General features: G+C 41.7%; 2 protein-coding genes and 1 long non-coding RNA gene across 5 annotated transcripts in view; 2 read left to right on the top strand and 1 right to left on the bottom strand.

Annotated features, from left to right (window-relative positions):
* Positions 1-8,940, top strand: part of LOC125417124 (phospholipid-transporting ATPase ABCA3-like) — a 108,431-nt gene extending 99,491 nt beyond the window's left edge. For all 3 annotated transcript variants that reach the window (XM_085693012.2, XM_085693011.2, XM_085693013.2), the window contains exons 27-31: positions 1,772-1,959; positions 2,594-2,764; positions 3,101-3,291; positions 8,262-8,335; positions 8,730-8,940. In XM_085693012.2, the coding sequence (XP_085549138.2) occupies positions 1,772-1,959; positions 2,594-2,764; positions 3,101-3,291; positions 8,262-8,335; positions 8,730-8,876 (771 nt within the window). In that variant the 3' untranslated portion in view covers positions 8,877-8,940. The remainder of the gene's footprint in view (positions 1-1,771; positions 1,960-2,593; positions 2,765-3,100; positions 3,292-8,261; positions 8,336-8,729) is intronic.
* A 494-nt stretch (positions 8,941-9,434) lies between these two features.
* Positions 9,435-11,113, bottom strand: LOC148121485 (uncharacterized). The gene is made up of 2 exons (XR_015738440.1): positions 11,036-11,113; positions 9,435-9,933 (listed from the first exon to the last, which is right to left on the bottom strand). It is a non-coding gene; the product is annotated as an uncharacterized LOC148121485 (long non-coding RNA).
* The window catches only part of LOC125417125 (phospholipid-transporting ATPase ABCA3-like), a 69,608-nt gene continuing 59,523 nt past the window's right edge, over positions 10,671-20,755 (top strand). The window contains exons 1-4 of the mRNA XM_087908513.1: positions 10,671-11,340; positions 15,504-15,590; positions 15,948-16,209; positions 18,615-18,742. Coding sequence (XP_087764639.1) covers positions 15,531-15,590; positions 15,948-16,209; positions 18,615-18,742 — 450 coding nt within the window. The 5' untranslated portion in view covers positions 10,671-11,340; positions 15,504-15,530. The remainder of the gene's footprint in view (positions 11,341-15,503; positions 15,591-15,947; positions 16,210-18,614; positions 18,743-20,755) is intronic.

Below are 20,755 nucleotides of genomic sequence, written 5' to 3'. Positions count from 1 at the left end.
AGATATAGCAGGATGCTCCTATGCAGTCCCAGCATTCCTATGACAAGAAGGCAGAGATGGGAGAATGGCAGCTAGCTGAGTGTACACAGTGGTGATATCAAGATAGCCAGCCTCAAATAAGGTAAAAGTTGTCTACTGACCTCCATGCGAATTCCTATACTCGTATGCATGCAAGTACATAGAATAGACATCCTGACCCAGACATAGCAACTTCAGAGTAGGATCTCTGGGAGGACAAATATTGGGGTAGGAAGAACTGCACCTTTAATGATGAATTGCTGGAAGCTTGGGCAGAGCAAATCTTAACACTTACAGAACTTCAACAGGAAACTGGTCATTTGACTGGTACTTCTGTACTTCTATGAATTTTATCTCCTTGGGTTCAATCAGGTTCTTAGTGTGACTGGCAGAGAAAAATCCCTTGGACAGCCTGCAGGAGGAAGGAGACAGGAACCAATACACAGAGTGTTCTGTCCTCAAGAAATTTGCACATAGGTGGAGTTATTCAACCAGAGCCTGAAAGACCAGGACGAAGGAAATGCTCAACTCCAACAAGCTCTAGCCGTTAGCCCCACCTAAAGGAAGGAAAAATCAAGAAGCACCTAATATATCATGCTGATTGATGAAGCTACTACTTCAAGCATTATTTTAAACATAGTTGAAGAGAATAGACACCCTTGCCTTGTCCCTGATTTGAGGATTTGTTGAATTTTTTTTTGTTTTTGAAAGAATGCACCTTTAATAGGATAATTAAAATAATCCATTCTTATCTTGGATATATGACCTAGCTCTCAAATTACAAAATAACTCACTACAAAACAACTCAGCTGAGGTTATTTCCTGCCTCCCTTTCATTATTATGCAGCTGTACTTAACATTTATTGAAAAATTAATGTGAACCAAGAAACTTGTAAAGTACGTTGTTGTGTTGAATGCAATACCTGTTGAAGCAGATATAGAAAGAGCTACAACTGCAGAGGCGTCTTCTAATTCATAATGCTTCGTCAGCTGTAGTTAATCTATGTTAACCTCAGTCTCTATAGTCATCTTTCTAAGTCCCTCCCTAGAACTTCCTATGTCTCTCTCTATGTCCTGGGTCCTCCAAAACCTCTATGGCTAATTCTGTCAGCTAGTAGCTATCTCTGCCCTCTGAGTAAAGGTTTGTTTTATTGTCAGTCTCAGGAGTATCAGAGTGTGGTCAAAATATCCCACAACTCTCCTCTCATCCATTTATCTTCACACATAAGAATTCGGGGTCTTTTTAACCTAGCCTAGATATTGCTAATCTTCCTCTCACCTCTATAGCAGGCTTCAGTCTTGATACCCCGGTGTTCCTTGGGACAGAATAATAAAGCTTTGTTAATAAACAGTGTTCCAAATTTCAAAAGTATTTGTTTAGTTGTTGAGGGTAGTCTTCACACTACTGATTAACCTTACAAAGACTTTAGGTTAAGCAATGGTAGCCAGCCTCGTCCAGGTAAATATACTTGTACTGCTCTAACTCTAATGTCAGGTTATAACAGTTATCCTGGGTACATGCACCTTCATGCATGAAGTTCTTCTTGCCTTAGAGTTCTAATACATGCAGTCACCCCAGCCATGGTGATCCTGTGACCATTGGAAGATACAAAGTTCTTTGCTAGAAGGGCATCAATTTGTTCCCAGGCCATAGGTCAGAAAACTTTGCGGTTTTTTTTAATGTTACTCATATTTACTGAGTGATGCTCAGTGAGGTAGTTGTCTAATCTCTATCAATGTTCTCTTATTTTAGGTAAGGTCAAAAATTGGCTATTGTCCACAGTTTGATGCTTTGCTGGATTTCATGACCCCTCGGGAGATATTGACAATGTATGCCAGGGTGTGGGGGATTCCGGAGGACAATATCCGACCTTATGTGGACAACTTGTTGAAAATGCTGTACCTGCAACCACAGGCTGAGAAGTTTATTTACACCTTGAGGTGAGATCACGTGCTACCGCTCCTGTTGCAGCCGTATTCTGACATCTCTAAGGTTTGGGATCTGACAGCTGTGGGATGGATTGTCACCCGTCTAACCAAGCTCCATAACAGGCAGGCAAGGGCTGCAGTACTCAAGTGTTCTTCTGCAATGAAGCAGACCCTAGGAGCATCACACCTTTTTTTTATTTAAATGATAAACTCCCAGGCCTGGTCCAATTTGAATTCTAGCCAGTGAACTAGACAAATGAGTGTCTTTCTTCCTGCCTTGCAGTGGCTCTTTGTCTCCTCATAAAGGACAAAGATGAGGTTCTCTGTATTGCTCTGACTGACTGCAATGTAGCTCATATGTTAGAAAATCCCAAGGAACTGCAAGAATAAGAATCTGAATTTAACTGATAATATAGCTAAAAATAAATGGAATAAACAAAAGTCACCATTCTGCATTGCAGATGAAAGCGAATTTCTGTGTACAGTTGGGTTTGGTCTCATGTCCTAGTACAGTCACGTGTAATCAGCATTTCTTTTTCCTGTAACTAAAGTCTGAGTGCTAATTGGATATGTTACCTACTAAATTACTGTACTGTAAAGCGATCTGCGCTTCCACTTCTTTTTCCCTCCCTTCCTGACTCTGAAGTGGAGGAAACAAACGCAGGCTGAGCACCGCTGTTGCCATAATGGGGAAGTCGTCCGTCGTCTTCCTAGATGAGCCGTCCACTGGCATGGACCCGTTAGCCCGGCGCATGCTCTGGAACACAGTGATAAGGACACGAGAGAGTGGCAAGGTCATCATCCTAACCTCTCACAGGTGTGGCTCACAAGGGGCGTGCGCAGAATTCTGTGGCTATGAGGAGAAAATGCCTGGATCCAGGAATAGTGTATAGAAAATTTGCCTGCGTATGTGAGCTTCTTAGCATTTGATTCTAAGAAATGTTTGAATATGTCAGGGGAAGATATGTGTGAGCTGTTCCATTTGAAGAGCTGGTCCTCTCCTGTTGTGAATTTTAAAATACCTCCATTCCCTATGGCCGTAATAGCTGGCAAACAAGAATTATCTCTTCAAGAGGCTCACAAAGCATTGGGTATTTGAATGTCCTCTAACAGATAGTTTGCCTTGTGTCCTTCTGGCATCTTGTTTTTCTAGTATGGAGGAGTGTGAAGCTCTCTGTACCAGGCTAGCCATCATGGTGCAGGGAAAGTTCATGTGCCTGGGGAGCCCTCAGCATCTCAAGAACAAGTTTGGCAATGTTTACATCATGAATGTCAAGTTCAAAACTGGCACTGATGACAATGTAAGAAAGAATTTTGAAAGTTTTATCTCCCAGGTTTTCCCAGGTAAGTTGGGTCAGGTTAACTTTGCTGGGCAAGTCATGTCTGTTGTCTGACCATCCGTGCGCTGTCTGTCTCTAACCGTGGTTTCCTGTGAGGCTTTTGTATGTCTGACACCTAATGAGTTCTTTGGAAGAGGTTTGTGCCTGTAGCTGTTTCTGTTTATGCAAGTGTTCAAAAAATGGTAAGAATTTGTCAGTCTCGTGTCTGAACGAGTCAGATGAGCTGGGAATGTGGGCTTGAGAAAGGCCTTAAGTGTAAGCCCTTCCCTATATGATTCTTGAGTGAAGCATGTGTAGATATTAGTCCTTAAAAATAAGAAATAAGCATTAGCCAGAGGGCAGTTGAGTAAGCATTTCCTGTGGGGTTACCACAAGAAAGTGGATGTTTTTAGCATATAAGCTTTATATAAACTCAAGGAAATTTAAATGACCATATTTTTTTCATAAAAAATGTCACAAATAGGATGATTCTTGTCTTCAATATAGATTTTATCTCTGAAAAGCATTGTGGGTAAAATTAATCTAGAATCTTGTAAAATTGTAACAAAAGGTTTTAATGAAATAATAGTATTTCAAAATAAAGTATTTTCCCTCTTAGCCCCAAAGATAAAATAATAATAAAAGGAAGGAAAAAAACACAAAAGAAATAGAACAGAAAAGTAAGCCGTAAGAAAATATAAATCCTAGAAGCTAATGGCCATGCCTTTGCTGGGATCTGAGGTGATGCCTTGGGCTGTCTCTGGGGAGCACATGCTGAGAGGGCCACATAAAGGCAGGGTCTTCTAAGTGGACAAAAGTCAGTCCTCTGCAGCATCTTCTGACTCCAAGCAGAAGAAATCACAGCTCTGCTCTGGAGGAAAGTGCCCCTTATCCAGGCTTGGAATAGGAGACTCAGAAGAGCATGTGGCAGAGCCCCCTTGCTGCTGTTGCTTAATAGATCCTCGAAGATTCTCAGCTGTGAAGCTACAAGCATTTTGCCCTACTCCATTTCTTACATTCCTAAACTACAAGGCAGTTCATCTCCCATAGATTCAAGGAATTGGCAAAGTTGGGGTTGATCTCCACAGGAAGCGCTGCTCGTGAAAAGCAGAAACCCCAGCATGATGGAAGCACAGTGCTATAAAACAGTGAAGCATTACCTCACAACGTGCCCAAGTGGGCTAAATGACAAAGAACAAAGAAACTGGCTGACGAAACAATAGAAGGATCTACAGGACAGCCAATAGCCTTGGAGAGGATTTTCTCAGCAAAGTTTCGTAAATATTTAACTAAAGAACAAACAACGTGCAGTGTGCAAAGGAAATGGATATTGCAGAAGAGAACAATAGGGAAAAACAAACTAATGTATATGTGGATCTGTGGGAAAGTGAAGTAAGGCAGGGACAGGCCGGTGGAAGCCGGTCATATGGGGGTGAAGTCAGCAGAAGAGCAGTACTGAAACTTGTCAGTCATGTTCCTGAAGCCGAAGAAGACAGACCGAGCATGAAAGTCAAGCAGGTACTTGGAAGACAGCACCAAGGCATATTCTAATGAAATCCCTGCCCTTAAATACAGCTCAGTCTGTAGACCAACAACCAAGTCAGTGACAAGCAGAAGAAAAGCAGAATTAGAAAAGATGAACCACGTGTGCACGTGTGTGTGTCTCTCTGTGTGTTCACATGTGTGTATGCATGAGGAAGCCAGAAGAAAACCTCAGATATCCTTCCATTAGAGCCACCCTTCTTACCTACACAGAACACGCAAATGTATGTAGTGTATGGTTTTGTCCTGTGGGTATGTGCTTCTGTACATGCAAGTGTATGTGTATATGTATGTACATATGATTATGGAGGACAGAGGTCAGTGAGGTCCTCAGTTGCTCTATGTTTTTTGAGGCAGTATCTTTTACTCAGTTTGAAGCTCCCCAATTTGGCAAAACTGATTCTGGGAATAACCTGTCTCTGCCCTGCTAGCACTGGGGTTACAGCATAGGCTAACACTCCCAGATTTATGTGGGTCCTGGGGATATTAACTCAGGTCCTCATACTTGGGCAGCTCACATTTTCTTGACTGAGCCATCTCCCCAGACACAGTGTTTTGTTATTGCTATATCATAATCTCTTACTGGTCTAGACTTCACCAAGGAGGCTAGGCTGGCTGGCCAGTGAGTCCCAGAGATCCACCTGTCTCTCTCTTTCCAGCACAGGGATTAGAAGTAAATGCCACCACACCTAGGTTTTTGTGTGGGTTCTGGGATTCAAGTCTAGGTCCGCATGCTTATCCAGCAAGCACTTTACCAACTGAGCCATCCCCTAACCTTTGACAAGAATGTTTTAAGATGGCAGCTTGTAAATATATTTAAGAAATGCAGGGAAGGAAAAATGCAAACAAAAATTTTAACCCCAAAATGATTTTAAGGATTCAGAGTCACAAAAAAAAAATTAATAGAAAGCATCCAGGCACCAGACTGTGGTGGTGCACGCCTGTTATCCCAGCACTTGGGAAGCAGAGACAGGGAGATCTCTGTGAGTTTGAGGCCAGCCTGGTCTACAGATATAGTTCCAGTACAGGCTCCAAAACTACACAGAGAAACTCTGTCTCATAAAAACAAAAACAAAACAAAACAAAAATCCAGGCATTATTTTTCCCATAAGTTCTTTCTGAGGAATATGCAGGTGAAATTTTCACCTCAGTTGAAAATGTTGTTGGAGAAGCATCTGCATAAGAACTAACTGAATATTGGGCTAGGTTTATTAGGTAGTGCACATCTATAATTGAATGCTAGCACTGGGGAGGCTGAGGCAGGAGGATTGGATAGTTCAAGACCAACCTGGCCTACACATTGAGAACCTTCCTCAACCCAAAAAGAAAAAAAAAGCTAGATCAGTGGTTCTCAACCTGAGTCTCCACTCCTTTGAGTATCGCATATCAGACGTCCTGCATATTAGATATTTATATTATGACTCATAACTGAAGATGGATGTTATAAGTAGTCCCGCACTAGCTCATAACTGAGTATAATAAAGAGTTCTTTATTCAGGGATAGACTCACAGATCACAGCTCCCTGCTTGAACAGGGAACAGAAACTGAATCCAGCACTGGAGAGAGGCAGAGCACAGGCAAGCTTTATGGCTGCATTTATAGCATAAGAGACCACACCCAAGTGGGCTGATATCTTAAAGACTATTGGCTGAAGGAATTCTCACAGCACATAACAATAGCAAAATTATAGTTATGAGGTAGCAATGAAAATAGTTTTATAGTTGGGGGTTACCACAACATGAGGAACTGTATTAAAGGGTCTCAGCATTAGGAGGATTGAGAACCACTAGGCTAAATGAATGGTGTCTGCCTGATCACATAGCATATAATTGATAAATGTTTTACTAATACATATGATAATTTTAAATGAAGAATGCAAGCATTATAAAACCCTAGCCCCATATTCTCTCACTAGCCCAATACTTGGCACTTGGGAGTTAATTTTTTTATTTAAGTGCTTGGTTTTGTTCAATCAGTTTGCAGTATCTTCCTGTGTAAACAAATTCTCCTGTCATCTTCCACGGTAGGCACTTGTCTCCACAGATGCCGCCTTAGTCATCTGTTCAGTGTTTGCCCATCAGAGAACACACATAGTCAAGGAAGAGTCTCACTGTGAATGGTGGGGGCAGCATTCTTTGCAGTTCTCTGTATCTTCACATGTAAGCTGAAATTTGACTTAAAAAAATACTGAAAAGAGCAGTGGCCCAGAAATTCCTTGTCCAGAAACAGACTGTAAACATTTAAATCACCTGTGTTAAGGGCTAGATTTAAAAAAAAAAAAAGATAATCGCAACATTCTGATACAAGAAACAACTCCCAGCAGTCAAATGAAAGTAAAGTATGGGATATTAATATGCTAACTGGTGCAGAAAGGGTAATGAGTAAACTATGACGATATGAAACACCATGAATGAACCTTTGAAACCACATTCAATGAAAGAAGGATTAGACACTTTACCCAGCTGTGCTGAAAATGTAGATCGGTGGCAGATGACTTGTCTACCAAGTATAAGGACTAAAATGGGCAAAATGAAACCATTAAGATAAAAACAAAAGAAAATAACGTATAATGGGTTATTTTACTCAGTTGCACTGAAGGCACTGGAGACATTTTATTGAGGCAGAGGCTGGAAGGTGTCATGTGGGGGCAGCTGCTTTGTTATTATTTGACCGGAACGGGAGGCTTCCTGTGTGTTGATTTTAAATAATTAAGTTCTGTGTTTGAAACAGTGTATAATAAAAGAAATCGTGTGGCAATGCATTCTTTAGGGCTGATATTAAAGAAAATCCCACATCGTTATAACTACATATGAGTTACTTTCAATTTTTAAATCCAAGTCAATTTAATCTACAAATACACAATTCAGATATAAACAAGTATATGTTCAAAATTCATTCATACAGGATACTACTATTTTCCTTCTGATTGTACTGGTGAATTCTTACACACTTGTAAAGCAAACTAACAGACTTTGGTGGCCTGTATGCTGTCTGGGTATTTCCTTTCACGTGGCAGCAAGGTTGTATAATCACAAGAATATTGAGGCGGTGTCTTCCCTGCTCCCCTTCAAAGCCTCCATGGGAGGATGCATTACCAGGAGTGCATTGCCCCAGCCCACATTCTCAGCACTGCTTTAGCAGTAAAGACTCATCATTTTAATTTTAGGAGGACCAGTATCTAACATTAGACATGTGAGTTCAGTAACTGCCTTGTACTCCAATACGATTTCCTCAGTAATAAATCTTCTGAAAACAGTAGCCATACTGGCTCTGGTGGCTTGGATGAGAATGTCCCCCATAAGGCTCATGTTTTTGAACTCTTGATCCTATTCACTTATGTCTAGACCCATTAGTTTCTTCGCTGTATATAATACTATGTATATGTAACATTATTTTGGCAGTTTTAAATGAAATCGCTAAGATCACTCACCTGTCCTATTTTCCTGTCCTAGGCAGTAAGCTGAAGCAAGAGAATCAAGGGATCCTTAATTACTACCTTCCCAGCAAGGACAACAGCTGGGGAAAGGTGATGCCCGAAACCATGTACTTGCATGCACTAACGATAGGAGAGGACTAACGATGGGGAGGCTGGGGCCCAGGCCGTGGAATCATGCCTAACATTATGGGGCCGTAGCACATTGATGTTGCTTTTCAAATACCTTTAGAATTTAGTTGCCTTTTATTTCTGCCCCTAAATCCCATGATTAGTCTATGTCCACCGAGAGAACTGGTACAGAGACCTGCCTGCTCTTGGTTTCTCAATTACCTATTCCTCCAGCTTTCCCCTCTGGCCCTTCTGATCCTTCTGTCCTCTAGTGTGAGCCCAGGGGACATTGGGAAGCAGAAGGAGTGACTTCTCTGGGTCGGGGTCTGGAGGGAACTTGTCAATGGTGACTGCATGTTTTCTGTTGCTGCTGAAGGTGTTTGGCATTCTGGAGAAAGCAAAAGAGGAATACAATTTAGAAGACTATTCCATCAGTCAGATGACCCTGGAGCAAGTCTTTCTGACCTTTGGCAACCTAAATAACCCAGAAAGTGATTATGCAAAAGCAAAAGCGGTGCCTTGAGATTCAGTTACAGCCAGCGATTAGGATGTCTTCATTCAACTGTACTTGGGTCTGGACAGGGGCATGTATGTGTATGTGTATATATATATATATATATATATATATATATATATATATATATATATATATAACTTTGTGTAAATATATTCACATAATAAAGATTTCCCTGTTGGAGAACATCTATCCCCTTCATTATAGACTTAGATGAGTCACTTTTGAATTTAGTATGTATGAATTTAAAGCTGTTGGTGAAATATTCCCCTTTCCGTCCTAGAAACAAGAAAGAGCAGCATTTACCAGGGTGGAGACAAGGTCTTAAGTATTCTGAGAACAGAAACACCCAAAAAGAATGGTGGGACAGATAGGACAACGTGAAGAACAGTCACACTGTGTTCTAGAAGCTGGTGTGTATGGGAGGAGGATAAGGCCCCAAGACAGATCATCTTTCCCGGGACGTTCACATATTCACGGAAGCACACAACTGATGACAAACCTTAAACGGCCAGTCGAGTAGTAATTTCCCAAAGTCAAATCAAGCGTCTTCTCACCGAGAACATGCAAAGTCCAAGAACAGAAAGAAAACATTTTTAATAGTGTGTTTTGAGCTACATACACTTATAATTCTATCTTTAAGAAGGACAGGGTTTCCCAGGTCCTCAGCCTCTTATCTAAAGAATTAAAACCAAGGACTCACATAGATTTGCAAAAGTAGGAAGATAAATCATACGAATGCCCAATCACGCATAGGCATAAGATGGAATTAGTGGATTCTCTCTGAAAAAACAACAAACAAAAAACCAGCAACAAAATGCCATCGAGAAGCCAATCTACGTCTTATAGCTGTAGCAACAGTACAGCTTTCTTTGGGTTTCCTCCAAACAGGAACATGAGTGGGTCTTCCACTGTCCACGCTCCATGACTGCATCATCGAATCGTCTCAGGATCAGAAGGTAGGTTTTGCTACTTAATTTTTGTCATTGAGATTGGCAGGTGCTCAAAGATTTGACCAAGGTTTCAGGTGTACCGGTCACTGTTCCCTTTGAGAGAAGATGTCACACTGTAATTTGCACAAAGTTTAAAGAGTTACTAACCCTGACTGTCGCAGAGATTTTTTTCAAACAGGACCACTCCCGAGTGCATGAGCTGCCTAAACTGTGAAAACAGCTGTTGGGTCTGGGTTGTTGGCAGGTTTCCACGGAGAAGCAGGCAGCTGTAGGTGGCTCTGATGATCTTGGACTGTGAGCGCGAGGGAACGTGGTACACACTAATAAGGGCGAGGGAACGTGGTACACACTAATAAGGGCAGGTGCCAGGCCAGAGCCAGAAAATTGCCAAAGAAGACAACCAGAGAGAGACGCTTTCTGCGGTGTTCCCACAGCGCCCTCTGTTGACAAGGCGTAACGTCACGTTAGTTCCTGCTGCTCTGGCGCCAAGACTCAATAATAAATTCCTATTACACACATCAGGGGTAGAGAACTTGCCGTGCTTGCCAGAATTTAGAGCCTGTGACTCTAACATGAAGCTACGCTGGACGAGGGTATCGGGATGGGGTACAGCCAAGAAGAGTGAGCATTCGTGAAATTGCACCGCGGAGTCACGTGCTGATATAGAGGTGGGGTCGGCTGGGTGGTTAACAGGCAAGTTAAATTCCGAGGAAGTGGCTGGGCAGTCTAAGTGCTAGGGCAGCTCCTGCTCACAGGCGCAGGGTTAAGTCAGTGCGGACTCGGGAAGAACTGAGAAATGTGGCAATTGATCCGGTCCTAGGGAGAGCGGGAGAGACCGAGATCGACGTGGGGGAAGGAGCGTGGGAGAGGGGGTGTCAATGGAACCCTATGCTGCTGGGATTATGGACAACCCCACGTTTTGGAAAGGAAGCAAAGGATGATGCGTGGTGGGCTGAGTAAGTAGTGGGTGATGCTGAGAAGGATTTGGAGCAAGCAGAGGTCTGGGCTTGGGCTCCAGGCTCTGAGCTCCAAGCTTGGCTTGCTCGCTCCTCTAGCGCCCCTGCTGGCCCCTCACCCAGCTACTGTGTGTGCCTGCAGCTCCCCACCACCCCTCACATACTGTTTCCCCCAGTGTTGATGAATTTAGGGAGCAGGAGAAACATATGGTCGTGGCATATGCTCCATGGTCCTGTTTTCCTGGTTCCCGCTACTCACAGCCCATCATCCCCTGTTCCTTCTCCAGCTCGTGCCTTGGTCTCCTCCCCCTGCTCCTGACTCTCCTTGACCGTTCACCGGTCACTGTACTTAGCACGTGACTCTGCCCCGCTCCCCCGCCCCCCTACCTGTACTTTTAATTGGTTTGCACGAGGCCAGGTCGCAACCTTGGGAAGGAGAGCACTTCCCTGCAGGACGGTTGGCTAAGGCACTGGGTGCAGGACAATCCTCTCCAACTAGGCGGTCTGGTGCTTTTCAGTGGATAAGGTGCTAGGGGTTAAAGTTGCTAAATTGGAGCCCTGGTGGTGAGTCTTCCTGCCTTCCTTTGTGTCCACTGCTTTCGGATGCCCTGGGAGCTTAATTTTCCTTTTTCTTTGTCTCTCTGTTTTTGTCTGTCTGTCCTTGTTTCTCTATTTCTGTTGCTTCCCATCCCCTGCAATTTCTTATTTAAGGAATGAGGAGAATAATGCCAGGACCAGAGCTCAGGGTACAAGGTCACGGGAGGTTAAAGGCCAAGAGGCAGGATGCTCCATCAGTGCCCACTGAGTTGTAGATCAGCCAGATCTACACGGTGAAGCCCTGTCTCAAAAGAGGGAGAGAGGGAGGAAGAGAAAAAGGAAACTAGCCGCACGTTTTCCCTTCATCTGGAACACAGAATAGAAACGTTTGGACTGTGTAGGGTTTGGATGCAACAGCTCCTGAACTTCACCCTCGTACTCGGTTAGTTTTGTTCGTGCTTTTCTAGTTCCTGGCGTGTTAGCAGGTTGTTTGTTTGAGAGTCTGGGATGTAAATTTCAATCCTCTAAGCTTTCGTGGTAGAGAGATTTTTGCTGCATCTTGTAAGTTTGGTACGTTGTTTCTGTTTTCATTTGTCTCAAGATAGCAGTGATTGCTTTCTAAAAATGTCTTCACTGATACCCTAGTATGCTGTCTAATTTCCATTTGTCTGTGAATTTTCTACAAGTACTTCCTCCTGTTATTTATGTCAAAGTTTCACAGCACTGTAGTGAGAAAAGATACATGATGCAGTGTCCATGAGCGTCTGTCACAGCCTCCTGAGTAGTTAAAATTAAAAGTATGTGTCTGTTTTAACTAACACAGATATTTCTGTACTCTTTTGGTTTCATTTTCTTGGGATATATTTCATTTTTAACTTCTGTTATGGTCATGTGATGTATACACACAAATAATAATAAATAATTATTTGAAAACAGTACCAGAGATTTTTCTAGTAATATGGTGATGTTATATTTGTTGTTGTATTCCAAAATATTAAATAGTTTACTCGAGCATCATTTTTCCAGAGAATATTTGTGTGTGTGTGTGTGTGTGTGTGTGTGTGTGTGCGCGCGTGCGTGCGTGCGTGCATGCACACATGTGGGCTTGCACATGCTGACAAGGTTCCTGATTTGATTGCTGTGCCTGAATTTGGATTACACTTCCTGTAATTGACAGTCTCCCTCAGATTCATCCTCACCTCACTTAAGATTAAATAAAGCTTTAATCGAATGACTCTCTTTTATGACTCTGAACTCCAGCTCTTGGCCTCACGGCTGCCTCCCCCCAAATTTCTGCCAGCTGTGCAAGGCTGTGCTCAGTGGTGGGAATCTGGACCTACACACTGATTTCAGCTAGGAAGAGTAATGATAGTTGCCCAAGTGAATGAAATCCCTGACAAGAAGCTGTGTCTGGCTGTGAGCAACAACAGCAGCAACAAGACCTTCAGGAAGGATTCTTTGTCTGCAGAGACTGATAGACCAACTGGGATTTCAATTCCAAGAGGAGACTGGAATTCTGTAGGTTCAGAAGCTGTACCTTGGTCTGGTGTTAGTCTCCAGGGACCGTCAATAAACTGATACCTTGTGATAATAAATAAAAACCTTTTAGAAGCTATTAACTTAGTGGAACACTAGTTTCCACCAATCCAAGAGCTAAGAATGTCACCAGATAGCATCCAGGGCCTACAAAATAGTTCTCCCCATCTGGTCACACCCACCTGTCTGGTGGACCCACCAACGCATCTTAAAGTTGCCTTGATTTGAGACTTTCATTGTTCTGTAAAATTCTAAAAACCCTGTAATACTGCTTTCACATTGGAACGTGAAATTTGGGGTAACCTAAATCTGTGTTCCTAAGTCCTGGTAACACAAAGTGGCTCCAGATTGAGCTATCTCTTGTTCCTGTTAAGACAAAAGCTGCAGTTTTAACCTTGATACCTGCCGTGTCATCTACTCCATAAGAAATGGATTTCATTTTTCCAAATTATACATATGTACCAGTATAAGCATATAGTAGATATAATATTCATTAAATTTAATAATTAATCTCCTCATAGTTCTTTGGCTGCTACAACAAAATCCACAGGCTATGTGACTTGCAAATGGCAGAAACTTTTGGTGGGTTTTCAGGAGGCTGGAATGTCTGGAACGAAAGTACCAGCAGATCCAGTGTCTTGTGAAGTCTCTTTCCTGACACACAGGGGGCTCTAATGTCTGCATGTACTCACATGACAGATGAGAGGAGAGGCTGTCTCTGGGGCTTCATGTACAGGTAGCAATCCCACTGATATCACCACTCAACATTGCCATTTCTAAATAACATCATCTCTGCTGTTAGGATTTAGCTTATGAGTCTGGTAGGACATAAACATAAATGTTCAGTTCATTGCAAACTTTTCCCCTTAGCACTGCATTGGTGCTAACCTGAATATTGGCGTAAACCTGAATAACAAAGTAATTAATTAATTAATCTTTGTTTAGTGCATGACATTTTGTAGATGTTAGGACCTCCACAGATACTGAATGTATTCTAAATGTAAGAATATATAACTACTCAACTATCCCAAGCAATTATTTTAAAAGTGTATTAGAAAGTGAAATGAGTGTAATTTAGGTAATTTACTTGTCTAAAGGTCACATGCTGCTAGATAATAAATTTTTTTGCTTTAAAACTTTTTATTACTTCTTTGAGAATTTGTGCAATGCATTCTCATCATATTTGCTTCCTCCACCAATTCCTCTTCCTCTAGTCACTCAACATGGTCCTCTTTTAATTTTTTTTTAATTCATTGAGTAGTTTATGCTGCTCATATATGCTTGGGTGTGCAGTCTTCCACTGGAGTGTGGTCGATGTACCAGGGGCCACACCCCTAAAGGGCATATCAATTACCAATACCTAGTTGGATGGGGTGGGACTTTGTGTTCACCTCCCCCCATGTTGGGCTTTGATCTAGCGCTCACTTTCCCAGGTCTTGCGCATGTTGTCATAAATACTATGAGCTCATATGTGTAGATGCCCTGTTGTGCTCCGAAGACACTGTTTACCTGTAGCTGTGCAGCGCCTCTGTTCTTACGCTCTTTCTGTCCCCTCTTCCACAATGTTCCCTGACAGAGATACAGATGTGGTCTCTTATTCTCTGTACTTGGATTAGCTGAATGTCTCTGTGTTAATTCTATTTACAGCAAACAGATCCTTGTCTGATGAAGATCGGGAGATGGATTAACAATCTATTATAATGACAAGCCATTAGTAGTCAGTTTAATACTGTGTCCATTTAGCAGAATAACAGTAGTAGGTTCTCCCTGGGGGGTCCATGATCAGTCTGACCACAGAGTTTTTGGCCATGATAATTATGATAGGTATAGGTTTCATCTTCTGGTGAAAGACTTAAATCAGTCATTGGTTAGTCCCATAACATTTATCATACTCCCATAACATTTATTGTATATAGTATTGCATACAGTATTGTATATGATATTGTACTATACCAGTGGGCATATCTTACCATGCCAGTTATTACTGTAGCTCCCAAAGTTTAGAGCTGGGTGAGACTAGTGATAACTTTTCTTGCTCCAGAGAACCAATAGCGTCTTCCAGCACCACAAAAGCTAGGCAATTCCAGATGAGAACCAACTTGATTCTTTTTTCGGGTTCTCTAGCTCAAGGGTGCAGTGCCTTCAGAATTATGGTTTTACAGTCAAGTTCTGGAGTGTAGCCAATAGCATTGGCAATAACCTTTAATATTTGGAGGGATGTCTATGGGACCTCACTGGCCAACAACTCCAAAAGTTATAATTTCATTCTCTCTCTCTCTCTCTCTCTCTCTCTCTCTCTCTCTCTCTCTCTCTGTGTGTGTGTGTGTGTGTGTGTGTGTGTGTGTGTGTGTATGCTTCTACAGTAGCATGTAGGTCCCCATACAACATTTCTGAGGTCTTTGGAGTTATTTACCTCTCCACTTGTTCCCTCCTCTACCCTGCCCTTCCATCCACTACCCAAATTTAACCCTTCCTAATCCAATATTCCCCTTTTAAGTTTTTATGCCGCCTGGTGCTCTCTCTTGCCTGTTGAAACTCCTCCACTCCCCCCAGATTTCCAGACCTATAATGGGTGTTACAAATGAAGCACCCATATCTGAAGATTCGGGTAATCTTCATTTTCTTTTCTTTAAAAACATGTTTACATCCTCCAGAGTTGAACTCCCACTCCATACAGAAGAATGGCTTCACTGGAGACCAAAAAACTTGTGATTCTTCTGTGGAAGAACTTTACTTTAAAGGTAAGCTGAGCTCTGCATAATGTTTTTGCAGCAGCTCAGAGACGGCCAACGCTAATTCTCCCATCGCAATCACTGCCTTTTAATTTATACAGTTTTATTTTTCTTGGTTCCAGGGCTGGGGCTCCCTATTCCAAACATAGAATCTACACAGAGTGAGGCAATAGCAGAGTGTTACATAGGAGAGAGAAAATGGCAGTCTATTAAATTTTTCTCTCCCAGAGTAAAGCCTTGCTTATTGGTCACGTGAAGTATCTGAACAAAGTATCTTATTAACTCAATGCATACAAATTGCCATTTGTTAAATCAATGACCTCTTAGAAAAGCTAACATAATACTGTTCTTCTTTAATTCTTTTAGAGGCGGAAGTTTGGGACTTTGGTTACTGAAATAGTCCTGATGTTTGTATTCAGTGTTGTGCTTTTGGCAACACGCAAGCTTCTTCCTATAAAAAAGATTGAATCTGTCCATTATCCTCATCAGTCGGTCCGTGATGTTCCTTCCTTCATCCATGTCTTCTCCACTTCTCATCCTTGGGAACTGGCCTATGTGCCTTCCAACAGCACCACGGTACAGACTATTGTTGAAAATGTGAAAAAGGATTTAAACTTCCATATGAAAGGTTAGTTAAGATTTTCATAAAAGCATATTATTCAATTATTTTAGCAAAAACATTATCTTTTTACCTGAACAATTATCTTCCACACAAAACACGACAGGATATCCTCCTAGCCAAGGGTCAGCTTTCTAAGTATGCTATTATAAAATTAGTTAAACTTGAAAGTTAAGTTTCTCTTAACTTTTTTCTTTATACCCCCCCAAAACAAAGTATTGTCTTAACATTAGATGATCAATTGATAGTTTTCCAAATTATTATCCAGCTCTGTGATACTAAGTCTGCATTGTTTCTGAATGAGTTTTAAAACTCTGGGTCGGAATAGCATCAGGAGCATTGCTGTGTTCAGCAGAGACACACAGGATAAACATGTCTTTATTCTGAATTAGTGGTCAATTATTTAAAACAGTATTGCACAATCCATAGAAGGTTATATCTGAGTCCATTTTATATAAGTGTAAAAAGTACCTGACACAGGTGGCATATAAAGAAAAGTTTATTTAACACATAGTTTTGGAAGTGAAAAGAACAAGATTGGTGTCTCCATCTGTATCTTGGCTATCACAGTGTAGTAAATGGCATTGTGGCGGAAGCACATGTCATAGAGAAAGTTCATATGGAGAGACAGGAAGCTACAAGCTATATAGAACAGGCCCAGACCAGCTCTTTTCTAACACACACAGCAGTTAACCTGGGTCCTGCAAAAACTTCATTAGCCTCTCCCCCAGAGAAATCCCTTCAATGACTTAACTACTTCCCACATGCACCCCTTAAAGTTCCTACCTCCTCCAAGTTGTGACTGTAACAATTGAGCTACATGCTCAAAGCATATCCAAACCACAGTGGATATTAAGAAGCTATGTAGAATTGTTTTAAGTTTACAGTTCCTCACTTATCTTCTTCACACTCTTGGATCTATTTTTCCCCAGTTTCTCATGGAGGCAAATACTATTAGAAATTCTGTGGACTTCCCTCTAGTGAAGTCCTCTCTTTGAGTAAGCATACAGTCCAGCTCCTCTGCCTCAGGAGCATCGGGATCAGGGTCAGGTCCTGAGTCCGTGACCTCAATCATCCTTCTTTCTTAGATCATGGCTAGACCTTTGTTGTCTGACCAACACAGGAAATACTTGTTTTTATGCAAGCATAAATGAATACTCAATCATCATAATCACTTGAAGGCAAGTCTTTCAAGGATTGAACCCAACCAAGGTTTCCTATATTACTGGATAGAAAAGAGAGGCTAAAATGATGGGGAATGCTTTAGAATGGACTGTTTTGTTGTTTATGGATTTGTTTACAAAAATGAGTTGCGCAGAGTTGCTGAGGGAACTGGATTCATGATAGTTCTGGTGAGATGCAGAGACAGTGACACCCGGAAGCACAGGTGACAAGTGTGGAGGAGGTTGTTTGAAAGGTGGGAACTCTGAAGCTTGGAGAGCATCTCCAGTGAGAAAGTCAGCACCATCAGTAGTGGTGACGGTGGAACTTTCCTTGTGTGCCTTTGGGAATCAGGGATTTGCTGAAGGGATTTACACTGGCAAAGCCATCTCAGTCTGAAGGGTAAAACTACGTGGAACTTGATTTACACTGCAGCAGCTGTTAAGTCTTTGACATTGTGTTTACATCAACCATGCTTTTGATTCTAGGGAAATCCTTTAGAGTATACAATGTACTGTGTAAAAATGGACTATATATTGAATAACTAAGTTTTTTGATGATGTGGGAGTCCCCTCTGTGTGTTGCTTTTCTTGGTTAATGAATAAAGAAACTGCCTTGGCCTGTTAATAGGGCAGAACTTAGATAGGTGGGGAAGACAGAACTGAATGCTAGAAGAAGGAAAGAGTCAGATGCTATGGATCCGCTGGAGACAGACACTGGGAATTTTACCGGGTAAGCCACTGCCACATGACGATACACAGATTAATAGAAATGGGTTAAATTAAGATGTAAGAATTAGCCAATAAAAAGCTAGAGCTAATGGGCCAAGCAGTGATTTAATTAATATAGTTTCTGTGTGGTTATTTCAGGGCTAAGCTAGCCGGGCTGCCAGGATGAACAAGTGGGCCCTCCTTATAACATTTTGACTTAGGAAAATATAAATTACATATTTTCTAAGGTCAATCAGGTTGCATTTCAAAGTTAAACTCATTGATTGAAAATCTCAATTATTGGAATATGCTCGCTCAAACACTAAAATCATGAGGTGGCTTCATTCCCTAACTTTCACGTATTTTTGATTCAGATAGTAAATATTATAGAACCATGGTAAAACACCTCAAACTGGAAATGCCATAGCACTGGGGCACTTTCATCAGTCAGCTTACTCCAGCAGGTGTTCACGGCTCCCACCCTACAGGCAGGAAGCTCTGTCATTCATTCTGCTGTCATAGATTTTTTTCCTCTCTCTACAGTTACAGGGTTTCCTTCAGAAAGTAATTTTGAAGATTACATTAGGTCATCTGTCAACTCTAGAAATGTGCTGGCTGCTATTGTGTTTGACCACAGCTTCACAAACAGCAACGATCCCCTGCCAAAGAAGGTGAGGAAGTTTTCCATAGAAGCCTATGGCTAAGGGCTGAAGAGGTGGCTCAGTGGAGAACGCATAGGGTAGTATTGCTCTTCCAGAGGACCTGAGTTCAGTTCTTGACACTCACACTGGGCAGCTTATAACTACCTGTAACTCCAGCTCCAAGAGATCTGACACACCCTTGTGCATATTTAGCCCTGCACAGAAACATACAAATATACATAATTAAAAATAAAATAAATATATTAAAAGAGAAACCTTGAAACTATACTTCTGATTTCTGGAGAGTTAATGAACCAGACATATCACTATTGCATTTAATGATGAAGAGAAGAACTTGTTCTTTCATCGTGGCATGGAATTGGATCCAAACCTAACTAATTCTAGGGTCTGTTACTGTGCTAATGAAAGAATTATATTTACTGCCTACTAGACTTTCTCCACAAACTGGAGTCTTGGGAAATATAGACAGCTGTATCTGATGTAGCAGCTTCATGTACCCTGCTGATGCTGCTGAAGTAAGCACATGTTTTCTAGGTCAAAACGTTTACTATGATAAAGTGAGTATATCATCACAAATGCTAAGAATGCCCTTTGCATTGGGTAAAGGTTACAGTGAGATGAAAAAATCTTCAAATGGAGTTTCAAGACAGAAGTTTTAAGAACTTGTTGCATGGTCAAGGACAGACCTCAAGGAACTAAATTGTCGTTGAGAACACATGTATTTTAGTTAGGGTTTCTATTGCTATGAAGAGACACCATAAGCAGGGCAAAGGGAAATGTTTCATTGAAGTGGTGGCTGACAGTTTTAGAGGTTTCATTATTATCATGGCAGGAGGCATAGTAGCACACAGACAGACATGGTGCTGGAGACGTAGCTGAAAATTCTAGATCTTGTAGACAACAGGAAGTGAACTGTCACACTGGATGGTATCTTGAGCATATATGAGACCTCAAAGCCCACCTCCACAATTGACACACTTCCTCCCTCAAGGCCATATCTACTCCAGCAAAGTCATGCCTCCCAATAGGGCCTCTCTTTTAGGGGCCATTTTCTTCCAAACTACCACAACATGCATTTAACAGGCCATGCTGAATCAGAAGCAGGACATCTATAAATACTGGGGATGATTCTGATAACTGTACACAAGAAGGAGAGACAAAGACACTATTTTGAACTTAATGTGCCTAAGATTGAGGAAAATGAACCAAGTATAGAATGTAGATGTGTATAAAGTCAAAATTCTGTGTTCAAGGTACAAGCAGCTGTCCACAGGAGGCAAAGAGAGGTCACAGCTAGGGTCGTCTGTTTCTCTTTATTCTGTCTTGTCACTTTGGTACTTCCATGTGTCACCTACCCTCGGGCTCCTGATGTAGGCTCATCAGTGTATAGAAATGTTTTCAGCGAAGTTTCAAACCTCCGTCTTCTGCCTCCATTCACAGTCTCCCCTGCCCTGTCCTCGCCTTACTCAGGCACTTTACAAGCGTGTTGGGCTGGTGCACATTGTCTCCCAACCATGCAACCTCTTTCCTCGGCCTCCCTTCCATAAATATTCTAGACACATCTTTATCACCAAATTTGAACTTAACATGATTAAATAGATCTTTGACTAGGACTTGAGCTCTCCAAGAAGCAGCAGCTGTTCTTGACCGTACAGGAGCCCATCGAATGTTCCGTGTGTGCCAGCACTTGCTCATCTAACCAGTTTCTCTAGTCTACTTCTTGCAATTATTTGTTTGTCTCAAAGACATTTTTTTTGGCCTAACACAGTGTACCTCGAAGTTTGCTCAGTTCTCTAAGATTAGTGACCTTTTCTTTCAGTAATTATGCAACGTCCCACATTTCTACCTTAGCTCCTTCCTTCTCTGTCCTCCTCAACCATTTTCAAGAGAGGAAGAGATTTGATTTTAGGACTAGTTGGCTAACATAAAAGGAAAGAAATGAATGCTCCCTTTCAGCATATCTCATTTCAGTCTGCATGTCAGATGTCCTCCTGGGGGAAATACTTTCATTATATTCGTCAG

This window comes from Myodes glareolus, chromosome 7, assembly GCF_982192425.1.
Source record: "Myodes glareolus chromosome 7, mMyoGla1.1, whole genome shotgun sequence".
NCBI lineage: Eukaryota > Metazoa > Chordata > Mammalia > Rodentia > Cricetidae > Myodes > Myodes glareolus.
Note: the sequence above shows the minus strand (reverse complement) of the source record. Positions and strands in the feature narration are given on the sequence as shown.